General features: G+C 37.4%; 1 protein-coding gene across 1 annotated transcript in view; it reads left to right on the top strand.

Annotated features, from left to right (window-relative positions):
- Window positions 1-241: 241 nt before the first annotated feature.
- The window catches only part of rims4 (regulating synaptic membrane exocytosis 4), a 36,710-nt gene continuing 22,085 nt past the window's right edge, over window positions 242-14,866 (top strand). Inside the window, exon 1 of the mRNA XM_088006001.1 lies at window positions 242-338. Within this exon, the coding sequence (XP_087862127.1) occupies window positions 242-338 (97 nt within the window). The remainder of the gene's footprint in view (window positions 339-14,866) is intronic.

Genomic DNA, 14,866 nt, shown 5'->3' with positions numbered 1-14,866 from the left:
GTGGAGCTTGCTTCTTTAAAAGCATTCAAGCCTTTCCTCCTCCGTAACTTTTGCTGCAGCTAAATCTGCACCGATTTAAGTCGGTGTTGACGTTGTTCCGACTCTTCTTTTTGGGGTGAAGTGGATCTGCCGTGGGGGCAGCTGACAGCCGTCCAAAACGCCGCGAGCCGTACTCCGCGTGAAGAATGCCCAGCCGCGCTTGGCCAAGCCGGCCGACCCGGGCCCGACGGCGGGCCTATACATGGAGAGATCGCAGAGCCGCATCAGCCTCTCGGCGTCCTTCGAGGCCCTGGCCATCTACTTCCCCTGTATGAATTCCTTCGATGAGGACGATGGCGGTAAGTGGGCATGTACGCACAGTAGGCCTGCTGCAATAAGCAATTCATCAATTAATAAATTATTAATTTGAAATGAACTCAATAATTTTCATTTGCACGAGTTATTGTTACTCTTTTTCTTCCAAAAGCTGGATGATAAAAGTCTTCAGTTTGGTGTTTTGGTTTCAACTCGTCATTTTTTGAAGGACAATTTTGTCCTTCTAAAAATGTGTCTTATTTGTTGTTTTTGTTTAAAATGTCTTTCTGTTTGATTTTTCAGTATCTGTTCTTGCATTATTGTGCCTTTACTGTTATATTACTTGAAAATTATGTCAAAGCAATATTATCGGTTATTGCGATAATTTCTGGGATGATTTATCCCAGAAGCAATCACATTTGTTCTAAGATTTCTCGATCCATTCAGCTTATTGTTGACCTGACTGTTTTCAGAGTTCAGTTGTTTTTAAATTACATTTTAATTCCAATTTTGGATCAGCATTTTTAAAGGACTTTGGTTTACAGTAAAGAAGTGAAGCTAAAATCTTCAGCTAATGAAAGGATTATACCTGAATCTATCATTTATCCACAGTAAAACATCAGTTTTTGTGCCTCCAGCTGCAGGTAAAGACGATGAAACGTTTTGGATTTCACAGTATCAAACAAAAATAAACTTAGATGAATTAACTAGTTCCTACATAAACCAGTGATCCGTTTTCATGACTTAGGTCTTAGTTGAACATTTACCATTATTTTTTGAAAATAGACATTCATTTTTACAATCAGGTGATTCTACTTCAGTGACATACATTCTGTTAAAATCGAGACATTTTGGATAAGTTTAGAGGAAGAGGAGGAGCCTGTATGAGTTTATGATGATGTAATACTTTTTGATCTGGACTGGTATTATTGCTGAATTTTATTACTCCTGGTTTGCCGTCACACTAATCTGGTCTGGAAAACGGCAGTAGTAGATAATCTTTTCGATGCAGTCTGATGTGAGAGATGAAGGAAGATTTTTACTTGGATGTGGATCCCGTGGCATTTAGAGTAAAGTTTGAACTGTATTCTGCACATTATTCAACACTGGAACATGTTGAAATAAAATTGTGAAATATCATTATTATAACCAATAAGAGGTTAGAACAATGGTACAGAATGATTCACACCGTTTGAACACATTTTGCTACATTACAACAACAACTTTCTTTATTTTATTGGGATTTTACGTGATAGGCTCAGAAAGTTGTGCATAATTTAGAAAGTGGAAGGAAAATGACTCATGGTTTCATTTTTTCCACAAATGAATAACTGAAGAGTGTGGTGTGCTTCTTCACTCTGATTCCCTGAGTCAATACTTTATCTGTTTGGATGTGAATGTGAGGTGAAAACTCAGCAAAATCTGATTTTTTTCTTTTTTGCATAGGCTTCATAGTTTTGCATTATGGTAGAAAGAAGCTACAGGTTCTGTAAATCTTTAGGATTAAAGGTATAAATATTGTAACCTTACTCTGCAGCGTCTCTCATGTCTGTGTACGCGCTGCTTTTTGCTTCAGCAGCGTTTCTCGATCCGGCAGGCGGTGAGCGCTGCAGCTGAGCAGCTGATGCGTTGCGTGTGGAGAATGTCATGATATTTATTATGGCTGCCATGTTAATCTCTCTCCCAGTGCTGCAACCACAGCAGTGGTTTCTACTTTAAAGTGGCCTTCAGCACAAACACACATTTAAAACATTTTAACCTCTTAGTCGTTGTTTTAATCACGTTTTCTTCTGTTGCATTCGGAGGTCACCAGCAGACCAACCATCCCAGACACACCGCTCCACCAACCCTCTGCTTATCGTACTTCACCACATCCATAAACCTCCCTGGTCCCTTTTGCTCCTGCCTGGCAGCCATGCATCCACCATCACTTATCTAACATGCCTCTCCTTTGCAATCTAAGCTAAGACTCTGTAATGTTGTCTCTAAACAGCTCCACTAGGTTCTTTAAGTTATTTCCATTGTGGTTACTCCTAAAATCAGAACATCTTCTTTTCTGCCTCCAAACCAGATTATAGTAAATCTCATTACTGTCATGAAACCTTTTCTTTCATTCTTCCACAGACTCATCTCCATCACACCAGTTCTTTTCTTGTTTTCATGGACTTTCCTTCATGTTTCCAGAGTTCACTCTGTTTCCTGAGCTCCTGCTGGTTCTTAGTTTGATACTTTAAATCATTGCAACCACAGATAATAAGCAGGTAGAAATGGTAAACTGGATTAATATCGATCAGAGAGGAAGATTTAAACTGCAGATATTACCTGGCATCATTGGTAAAATCAGTGCAGCTGACAAACTCAGTGATCCTCTCAGTCTCTTGGAAGATGGATCATCTTCTGGTGCCGATTAGGGTTAGGGTTCATATTTCTACCCTCTCCGTAGAACATATAAATACTCTTTACTACTGTTTTTCTTTGTTGATGATTTTGTTTTCAGTTTATTTTGTTTGTAAATAACTTTGTTTTTTCTTTTATTTCACTACGTTCAATAAAGTCAAACCAAACCAAATTAATGTTTTTACATGTTTTTTTCTTGCAGATATGACAGTTTTATTTTTAATATAAATATTTACTGTAAACTACACTACTTTTAGCTTTTCTGTCATAAATCATAGGCTGTGGATGTTGTTATACATGTTAAATTATTTTTTTTATCCCTTCCATCAGATGAAAATTGGCCTCTCTGGGTAAATCTGGCATATTTACCTGAATATTATTAACTGATTAATTCACACTGTCCACTTCATGAGATAAATAAAATTCATAGCAACTTTGAAACTACAACTTTTCACAACCTTTAAAAAGTTTTATACCTTGATACTGGTAATGTATTGAAGCCCAAGAAATGTTTATAAGTGTATTTTAAAACTAATAACTCAGAGACACACAGATGGTGTAAGAAAAATTAAGGTGACATTGATCAGGTCATTACCAAATAAGGTTTATTTTCATTGATTATAATAAAAACAATGCTGAACGTTTTGTTTGTGGACTTTTGCTTCTTGGAGGTTTTATCATGTCTGGACACAGATTGTGAAAATGGGACTTTATGTGCTCAGATGATGCTCAGCAGCTACACACAGATTTGACAGAAGTGTATGAGGTAATCAGAGCGAAGCGGCAGGCCGTGGTTTGTGGCTCTCAGACTAATTAAATGCTAATATGGTTGCTGATTGTGGCTGACTGCAGCTAAATAGAGGCCTGATTGCAGGTTAATTCTCGCTCTCCGCCTCTCTGTCTCTGCATCTCTCTGTCAGACTTTCATTCTCTCCGAGTCATTTGCCCTCCATGGTTTGAAAACCCGGTTTGCAGGTTAATTCTGTCCTTCCTTCACAAATTGCCTTTTAATTGCTTTACCACTTGTTTTCTCTCCACTCCCATTGCTCTCCCTGGTCCCGTTCACGCCTGCGTTAGCGCCCGTCTGCTGCAGTATTCATAAAGTTGAGATGAGTTGAGAGTTGGTTTTAATGCTTCAGACATGAAATGAGATCAAGCACCTCCAAAGGGAGCGCGGTCAGGTTGTGGCTACATCTTAGCAAGATGTACGAGGAAAAAACTTTGACTATAAATAAATGATCAGCTGCTGGTTTGTGCACCGCTACTTTGAAACCCACATTTATTCATACTGGCAACGTGACTGTGAGATTTCTAACGAATCCACTGTGTTAGAGTCCGGCTCCGTGGTAGATTAATTTAACTTATGTAGCATTTCTAGTTCAACTTAGGCCTGTCACAATGACAGATTCTGATGAACCATAAATTGTCACAGAAGTTATTGCGATAATATTGTTGTTTTTGAGACCATTTTTGATCAATATAAAGGTAATAATGCAAGAACACATTCTCAAAGATCAATAAACATTTAACACTGCAACTGGAATACATTTTAAATATCCAAAATAAATAAACAAAACAGAAACAAGAAATAAAATGAATTGTGAAGTGAATAATCCTTTAAAAGAGGCCAAGACAGACTGAAAACTTTTATTATCCAGTTTTTAGTAAGAAGAGAGAAACATTATTGAGCTCGTTTTGATATATCATGTCATTAAATGATTTATTGTGACAGGCAACATTTACACTGCAGTCTCAGACACTGACACACAGATATAAAGCTACACTTGGACTTAAATGAGGGTTTTATGTAAAATTGTCTTTTTTGAGCTTTATGTCAGGTTATAATGTGATTCTGTCATTAAAACTTACCAGGATTGTTGCTTTGATTCATGTTTAAAGAATCCTTGAATCTCCTGTGGCAACCATTCAGGGATGCCTTGACCTTTGCTCCTCCTCTGAGCTGCAGCCTCACAGATCCTGCAGACTAGCGGCAGCAGCGATGAGTAAACACCTGGTGGAAGTGTGAGTCTCTGAGCTTCTCTTATGAGCTATTCTCAGTCCAACATTCCTGAGAGTGGTTCTGAACGGCATATTGGAACGGTATTGTTGTGGTGATGTGCTGAAGGCGTCTTTAAGCTCAGCAGCACATCGAGGGGTGGTGGAAGGGGTTTACAACCATCTGATTGTAAGACGGTTGATAGGTCATGATCAAGAGTCTTTGTCACTTTTTCTTTAGCTGCTCAGCTCTCACTCTCAGTGGCTCCACCCTGCACACAGCAGAACCTTGTTTTGATTGGTAGTTTTAACTGGCCAATCACAAGGGAGAATTTTGGATCGTACCATTCCGTGAAAACAGCAGGGGGGACAAACATGGCAGTCAGCTCCAGAGTCTGTCTGTCTTCTCAGGAAGAGAGTGTCACAATAAAACAAAAAACTTAAATATGACTGACACAAAGCGACACCTGGTTGCATTTTGAAGATATTTCATAACATCATAATACATTATTATTTCGTTTACTGGATATGTTTCTAGTGTTAAATAGAAATGACGGTTAATTAGAATACTACACAAAGTGAGAACCCTGTTCATGTAACAGATCAAATACATAAAACTGGAGCATAATTTCATAAATCACTGAACTTCATATTTGCCACATTAAGCTAAAATATGAGGCTACAGACAATAATAAATTACAGTCGGCTCTTAAAAAGTTAAAAAGTCCAGAAATCACACACTATGCAGGCAACTATTTTTAGTTCAACTTTCCTTTATTGGTCAAAAATAACTTCTAAATGATGACTTCAAGACGTGATATAAGAATAAATGAGAATAAACATATAACATTAATGCTCTCTGTAATCTCACTGATGATCGCTGGCCGCTGCTGTATGTGTTATCTATCACCTCAGGTGTTTGGTTTCTACTTGACAGACTGACTGTGGAGATGAATCACCTGCCTTAAGTCGTACATGTAAGACATGACAAATTGAATGTTCACTCAGGCAGCCATCGATCCCCCGTTTCGCCGCCCTGATCAGCATTCAGCATCTGAAGGACAAACGTAAAAAGGTTCCCAGGAATCTGATAGGTTTCTAAGAATCTGAGCTTTATTTGGTCTCTTTCTCATGTTTTGCTTCTCATTGTCAGTTTTCACACTTTTTTGTTGAATGTACACTTGTTGCAGTCAGCTGTGTTTCTGTGCATGGAAATGGAGAGAAAAAGGAAGTGTTTCAGTTTAGCACAGTGAAGGAGGCGCGCTTTTCATTCTGTTTCCTCCTTCAGAGAGGAAAATCCAAGCTCTGGTTTTCGGATGGGTTTCTTCCTGTTTGGCTGCTAAATTATGACCCAAGGCAGCAAATCAAACTGGTTTTATTTCACAATTCTGGGAAAACATAATTCACTTTGCAGGAAGGTTTATAAGTAATGGCTGAATGTAGCTCAACTAGACCTTCATCTTTTATAGGATTTCTGATTGTTGTAGGTGTGAACCAATGAAATAAATTATTCTAAACACTAAACTTCAATATTCAAAATGAAAGATAAAGCAGAATTGTGTCCTTATAGCTGAATACTCACAGTCTGGCGTTTGGGGTATGAATGTGATGAAAATATCAGCGTTAAGTGGAAATAATTCAGTGAGAATTATTCACACAGAATCAACTGTTATGAAATGAATCCAAACCAAACAGTTCAGATGTGGAACCACAAATTAATGCTGCAGATATAAAATCTTCATTGAATTATTTCTGGAAAAATGTTGATGTTTGTTCAAGTTCTGCAAATCTCAGCTTTAAGGGCAACATAATGAAGATAAAAAACTAAATAATGTAACTTCAGTTTTTTTCATTGTCTCATTAAGCTAAAAACTGAAACTAAATTGAATAGCTCTGGTTTTAACATCAGAGTCCAGGAATCAACGTTTCATCTCGGTTAGGAGCTTAATCTACAATCCAAGATAAATCTGTGTTTTATTAACACTCAAATATTTTATTTTCAAACACTAAATAACTGACTAAGAAGGAAACTTCAGGGTGTTTTTTATAAAACATTTATTCCATTATGCTTGAAACAAATTATATCTGGATAAACTCGTATTTTTGTGTGATATTTATCAAGGGATGGATTTCTGGCAGCTTCTTGGACAAAATGTTATTTCATTATTTCTCAAACACAGTTAGAAAAAGTCATTTCTTAGTTTCAGAAATTCACAGGAAGAATTTCAACAATAATTATTTATCTAAAAAGAGTTTCAGTGTGTCATTAAGCTGAGTTTATGGTCTAATGTAGAATTACTGTTTTTGCTACTTTTCCTGCAAAACAGAAACTATTCCGATGAAAATTTAAATATCTGAAAGAAAAATATTTTCCATGGAAAGTTATTCACCATTTGTTTTAATACCCCTCTTGTGTAATATGACTCAAAGAGTTGCAGCTGATTTACTTCATTTTCTGTAACTTGATTCCCTCTTCTGTCACTTTTTGTGTCTTGAAAATTTTGATGATTTTATATTTTATTTATGTCTTAACTTTATTTTCCACCTTAAACCCACACAGAGGCCAGTCAGATGCAGCGAGGGAAGCATTAAAATAAAAATAAAGAACAGCTGTGAGGCTCCTACCCACTGAGCTGATGAATGTGGTTAATGTTGTACAGGAGCAGATAATGAGACAGAAATTCATATGAAGCTGATGATGTCAAAGAGTTGCAGCGTAGTGAGGAAAAAGATGTCAGACTGAGAGAAAACAGACAAGTCTCCCGAGTTCTTCTGAGCTGAAGAGACGACCCAGGAAAGTCAGGATTAAAAAATGGACTGCTTGGAAAGGAGGTCTACTCTATAGGGAGAAGGAGGAGGAGGAGGAGGAGGAGGAGGAGGAAATGGGGGTAAAGAGGAGCTGCAGGTGTTCATTTGTTACATTGAGCAGGTACGGCAGCCAGGAGGGCATTTTTCACTGTGTTGTAGTTTAATCCAGGAACAGCAGCTGTGCTTGTTTCCCACCATGAACTCCAAACGCAGCAGTGCACATCAGCGACTCCACTTTCCACTGAGACGTTCCACTTCCTCACCCAGACGTTAAAATATACACCACAGAGAGCCGGGGGCAGATTCAAGTCCTTCCCACTGTACGCTGCTTACAGCTACAGAAACATGACATATGGGTTATTTAACATGGAATATTTTTTCTTCGAATGTTTTTAATGGCTCATCATAAAACATTGAGCACTATGTGCTAAACCTACCTGAAATTTATTTAAGAGGAAGTATTATGTGTTTTGCAGGGACAGTGTGTACATTTTATACCATAATTAAGTAACCATCTTATCTTCAGTTGTTATAAAAATGTGATATATTTGACTCAAAATAAATTTGCTGATGTAACACCTTGAAATTTGGGCTCTGTCTCTTTAAGAAGCTCCTGTTCTTTCTGAATCTCCAGCTTCAGGAAGTTATCCCAACATGGCTCCTCTGTTAACGAAGACATTAACTGTCCCTCATGTTTCTGGATACGACTGAGCTCAAAGAAATAAACCCAGTTTAGTCAAAGGTTTGGAAAAATGTGAGTTATTTTTGATTTAACAAGCTCCAGTGACCTCTGCGCTGGTCAGAGAGACTTAAAACCTGGTTTAAATAAAAACCAAGAGTGTTCCCTTTAATACGATACCAAACACTACAACTGGACATGCATCAGAATCAAAAAGCAGAATTTGTCCAAAGGGATTGTTAACCTTCTGAGCTGAGGACCTGTTTGCATCCTGATGTGAGATTATGCAGATATGATTACAGACATGAAAGACTGAATAATCCTACGAGCAGGAAGCAGCAGCGTAAAACATAAAGCAGAAGTGAAACTGACACAAGCTTTAACGGGAGACAAAACCGAGCAAAAGGATCCGTGAGATTCCTCTTTAAAAGTGCAATTAGAAAATGATTCACTTAGCGGCAGAGCTGGTGGAGAGCCGGGCTTTGTGTGGCCGTGACAGGAAGAAAACGTGAATATGTTGATCCGACATCCACATCCCATTGTCTCTGATGACAGCTTAAATCCTGTCCTTCTGCTTCAGCACACAACGTTGCTCTGGTTTGTCCTTTAGAGGTGAAACAGAAATATTAGTCAAGAGTAGATCTGGATCATTTGACCCATTGTTCCTGGAGTTTGTCTTTTTTCCGTCTTCTCATCGGCATCTTCTCTCCCTCTTTCTTCTGTAAACTCACTGATAAACATCGTCTCTGTTTTCTGATCTGACTGCTGATGATTTTTGCTCTTTTATCTGTTATATTTTTCAGTCTTCAGGGTTTGACCTGCTGAATTAATCAATCAATGACATCAAATCACTTCACTGAAACGGAACAATAAAAAAACAATGGATCTTCATTCAAAATAATGGCATTTTCATGAATTCAGGTTAACTATCCATAACTGTCGCCTCACTTTGTTGAAACTATATGAACAATGTGACATTGTTATTAAAATGTGGAAGAGGAAACTTTCAATGTTTCAGCTTTGGATTAATTGATGCAGATCATTGGTAATGAAAAATGTTTTACTCTTTTGGTATTTTTTCTGGTCCATAGAAATGTAACAAAAACAAGCATCCAGTTCATTTTTGTTCATTTTCTTTTAATTCAAACATAAAATGTAGCAAATGTTGATCATAAAATACATGAACAGTAAATCTTCTGATGTAGGTATAAACTGAATGTCCATATTTATGTCCATGACCAGTATTGTATTTTTTTGTATATATAGATTTTTATACTGGTTCTGCTCTGTCCTCTGTACTGCTGTAACAGTAAATTTCCCCACTGCGGGATTAATAAAGGAATATCTTATCTTAAACAGCAGCATTTTGTATTTTTCAGCAGCTCTACCACGAGGAATAAATAAATAAATAAATAAATAAATAAATAAATAAATAAATAAATTCACCTGGCAGTTCTGGCCAGTGGATGGTAGCCGGCTGCATTATGGGCCGTATGGCTGAGCAGAAACATGGGAAAACAGAAGGGAGTAAATTTTCTGAAAGGTTTTTCTCTCATAAATCCTGACAGTTGGCTTTTTGTTTTTAAATGCATTTATTTAAAGCAGATGGATATGAGCTGGAAATTATGGTGGGAATGTGTAAATATTCAGCGCACCATATGACATTTTTTTAATTTAATCTTTTATGAAATATATATTCACTCTGTTACTTTAGTGGAATAGCTTAAAGGGGAGCATTTAGAAAGTGTTGGTATTATTTTATTTATGCATTTTTAAGCACATCCGAAGTGAAGATTCCTGGAAAAGTAACATTGTGTTTTAAATTTACCTTAATTGATCATAAATTTATCATATAACACAGGGACGTCCAAACCTGGAACAAAATCGTTCATTCAGAAAAACTCACAGCTTAACAAAAATAAAGAAAACTAAAATCAAGCAAATAAAATAGATTTTTTTTTTATTGTAGAAAAGTAAAGTTATCTGAAAGTCAGTAAAATCTCTTAATAAACATGGTTCTATTATTATCATATTTTGGTTATAGAAAGACAATCATTTTTTTTCCATTATGAGGAAATGATGTTGGTAATAATTTCACCCTGATATTAAAATAAAAAGTCAGCAAATCATTCTCAACCTGCTGTTGGGGGGCCGCACCAACTCAGTCCAAGGACCACAAACGGCCCCCGGGCCGCACGTTGGACCCCCTGACGTAACGCCTCTTCTGGAAGAAAACAAAATCTTCCAGGCTTGATTGGTACCAGTTAATTCAACCTGGATAACGAATACAGACGAGTTAAATCCCCAGAGACGGTGCGGACCGGCTGCTGGTAAAATGGCTCAGAACATTTCAGGTTCTGTTGGTTCCCGTCTGAACTGGACTCATCGCTGTAGCATAAAGATGCTGTTTGCTTTGATAAGATCCTGGATTCATGAGGTTTAGATGTTAAGCACACATTAGATTTTGTGCTCAAAGCTGTCATTAAAAACACCAGCAATCCTCTTTTTCAGACGCTGTTCATTAGATTCAGTCTGGAAGTAACTAAATATTATCTGTGGGTGTCATCAAGCCTTATTAACGAAGCTAATTGAATCTGATGCTGCACTAATTTACTGACTTCACCTCCCATGTGTTCAGACATCAGAATATTTCGGTTTTACCAGAACTGTGACATTCAGTATGATACTAAAATCATTTCCTGTTAAACACCTTATTTGCAGAAACAAGGTGCATTAGCCGCTGTGGCGGAGCTCCTTCCAAATGACGGGCCGTGATGTGAGCGTTTCTCTGAAGCAGGGAGGCATAAAGCTGATGGCTGAGCTGTAAAAGAAACACTTTCCTCCTCCAGCTGTATTTTACGGCTAAATGGAGCCTGAGGTTATTCAGCAACGTGTGTCTGTTCCTCACAGAGTTTATGAGAGCTTGGAAAGCAGTCAGAGGCATAACATTTGCTGTCATTATGTAGCTTAAAGATACAAACACTAAATCTGATAATGACTTGAGAGATTCCTCCATTTTCTGCACAGCTGGTTGTTTAAAACTCTTCACAGTTTAATGCGACCTTGTCTTGGACTAAACAACAAAACCAATTCAGCTTCCTTCAGGTAACTTGTGTTTCAGTGTCTGTTGATAATTTATCTTCTCTGGAAAACTTGGAGTTGGAGAAAATCTAATGTTTTGTGTAAATCGTGCAGCTTTTTCTTTTCACCTCATGGGAGAATAACCTCTGGATGCAAATTATATTCTGTTTGAAAAAAGAAACAATGCAACTTTGAAACATCTGGGAGTACAATTCAACAACCAAATGAGTTTTCCTTTTTCCCGTGGCTCCTCACTATACGGCTACTGTTTTTCTCTTATGTCCACACGCAAAGGAACCTGTACTTATTGTTTTAAGGAAGCTATTAGAAGATGATTTTTTTATCAGCAGATTCCCTGATTATGGGTTTAAATAAAGAAAAAGTTACCATTAAAATAAATTGATATTTGTTTGTTTTTTCTGAAGTTTTGCAAATCAGTTCAGTGATGTCACTGACAGGATATGTGAATATTTTCAGATTTTCCACCTGAAAACATCCATTATTTTTGTACACATCGTATTTTAAAGATTCATAGATTGTGGAGTTTTTAAAATCTGTTAAAATGTCCTTTTGTAGCTCCTGACTGCATATTGTTTGCACAACAATGAGATCAGGTGTGTGCACATCTGATCTAAGATGTTAAATTTATTTCACCTGCTAAAGTGTTTTAATCAGTAAAACAATCTAATTTTTGCTAACAGTTTAGAAAGTCATAAAACACTGGAGCATGCTGATTTATTCACTTTTTGTTTTTATCTCTCCAGGTTCTGTTGACATAATATCAGGTTTTCTTCTTGTATAGCAGGAGAAAATATGAGCTTCAATTTTATGTCCAAATAAATGAAATCTCATAGACTTTCACATCCTGTTCTCCTTCATTTTCCTCCTTCACTTCGTTGTTTAAAGCCACCAACTTAAGATGAGTTCAAACTAAAAAGCAGCCAGCCTCCTGCAGAGGCTCGTTCTCTCAGGGAAGATGAATTTTGGCTCAGATGGAATATAAAGATCAGTTAATCAGTTTGTTAAATTGCCCCAGTGACAGAACACTTAATGTTCAGAAGAGCAGAAACGTGTCATCGTTCTCTTATTATTGTGCTTATCGACGCTGTCATCCCTCTGTTCGATCTCTCTCTGTCTTCCTCTCTCTGCTGTCACTCAGACTCTTCCTTGTACTTATTAATTTGGGCTCTGTCTCTTTTGTGTTTTGCCATCTTGACAGGTTTTTTTTTCTTTGGGTCCCTCCTTCTCTTCCTGTTTGCCTCTGCCTTTCTCTTCTTTTTCTGTCAACATTTAACCGGTGATCGTATCTAAGTTTGCTTCCTCCCAGAATATGGAGTTTAGATCCAAGCAATTAGAGGATTCTGTTTTAAATATTGTTTAATGTGCTGGAGATGATGTGACATTATTCCAAATATGAGCGTCAAGCTCTTCCTCTAGAAATAGATTTACATTTTTTCATCTCTTTTTGGATGACCTAATAGACATTAAAAACAAAACCTGAGGCAGTGACTTAAAAAAGGAAATATGATACATTTTAATTGGAGAATTGAGATGAACATTTAAAAACACTTTTATCAGAGTTTGAGATCTGAGAATCAGCAGCCGAGTTTCTATCTGTGTGTTTATTAAAGATTTTATTTTGGCTCCACCAAAGTGGAGATGGAAACACTTTTGTTGCCAAACTCTTCCCCATCCAGTGGTGGATCAAAACTCAGAACTATATTAGAACATGAATAAAGACAAAGTGGAATAAATTAATTAACAGAGAGGTTTTTCAAAGGAGATTTAATATCTGATCTTTTTAATAAGCTCTTATTTGAACGCGTGTCCCAGACTAACGTTGCAGTAATATTTCTTTTGCTGATCGAACTTGTAACATTAATTTTGTTCCTGCTCTTTGCAGCCTCGTTATGGTGCAGCTGTTAGGAAAACATGATGAGGGTTAAAGTCGACTCAAACAGAGAAAACAAACTTAAACCCCAAATAATGAGAAGTCTCTCCATCTACTCAACAGAATAAATGAAATGTTTCCATCTGAACAGAAAGATTCATTTCTGTTCAGCTGCTTTAATGTCAAAGTAGCTTGTGATGCTGCATGGAGCCTCAGTTATATGAAGGAGCCAGAAAGCCTGGCACTTTACTAGTTAACACTTATTGCAGTCCAGGAAGTTCTTTGCATACAGAGTAAAACTCTGAGAACACATTTTTTGCGGAGCACTCAGCAGTGCTGTTAATTTTTTAAAACGATCTGAGAAATGCTTACCTACCCATAAGGCAATTAGCTCTACGTCTGAAACGTTCTGCTTTGTCCACCTTTTCTGCTGCCAAGAGGTTTTAACAGGCTGCTTCCTATTCATCTCCGGTCTTAGTCATCACCAGTCATCGTCTGTGGCGCTTCAACCAGGAAAGTAATTTCTTTTTTAGTGCTTCACAGGATCCTCTTCCTCAGACAAGCAACTTCTGCCAGATTTTCTCTTTCTGTAATGAACAAGTCGACGGTGGAAGAGCAAATCTACCGGCTGCATTTACACGATACGTCCACTGTTAGACACTTCTGCTCTGTTCATGTCTTCTTGCTGCAAAAATATAAAATAGACCAAAGAACGTCTGGATTTCTTTCTCATAATCTGAACTAACAGATTGAGGCAGTTAAGTAAATTTAGCTCCAACAAATCTTCCCTCAGGCAGCTTTAGATGTCTGTGTCTTCTTCCTAAGCTCAGGGTGATAAATTAGGCCAAGCTAAAATATATCTGCTGCTTGTTTTCTCAATGTGGCCCAAAGGAGGAGAGTTTTCACCCGTCTACCACATGGAGCATCAGAGTAAAGAAGCTTTGGAGGTAAAGCAGCCTCAGGTGTGGAGGAGAGCGTTTTAAAAGATGTCTTCATGACAACGACAACATAAACACCAAACGCTTAAATCTAATCTTTTCTACAGAGTGATCTGTCCTAGATGGAGGTGATACAGTTTCATATGACTAAGATGTGAGTCATGAATTGATTGAAGCAAATGTCAATTATCAAAGACGTCTAGACATCACAAAACGCAGATCGGTCAAATAAAAGGTTTCTGTCTTATTGAATTACAATCTTATCTGAAGCCCAAAACTTGACTTGTGGCAAAAAGCAGTAAAATAAAAAAGGGTTTGAATGAAGACAAATCAGCAAACATGGATGTTGGTTTTAAGTTTCAAACAGCAGAGATTCAAACCTGAACCAACAGAAACTCGTCTGTGGTGACCAACAGTTCAGCTTTAGGACATTTATCCAACCAAACAGAAATCTTTCCTGCCCTTTTTTCCTTTTGCTGAATCTACGGCAAAAGGTTTCCTAAGGTCATCCTGTACAAATAAACATCCATAGTGTCTGCTTTTGGCTATTTAAAGTAATGATTTCTATGGAAAGAAAATGTCTGATGAATTTGTTTTGAAGTCTTAAACTTTTACTTCAGGCTGGACAGGATGCAAAGAAACGGTCAATGTTGAAACGTCAGAACTCAGGAGAAAAGACAAAGTGAACAAATAAATTAACGTTAGAGACACAAAAATGCAAATCTTTCTCAGAAAAACGTTGATTCTCTGCCAATAAAAATTAGATGAGCCCTAGAGAGGGGC

Source organism: Poecilia mexicana, unplaced genomic scaffold (assembly GCF_051168715.1).
Source record: "Poecilia mexicana isolate PSO_F unplaced genomic scaffold, ASM5116871v1 scaffold_5, whole genome shotgun sequence".
In the NCBI taxonomy this organism is placed as follows: domain Eukaryota; kingdom Metazoa; phylum Chordata; class Actinopteri; order Cyprinodontiformes; family Poeciliidae; genus Poecilia; species Poecilia mexicana.
This window is presented reverse-complemented; position numbering and strand designations above follow the sequence as displayed.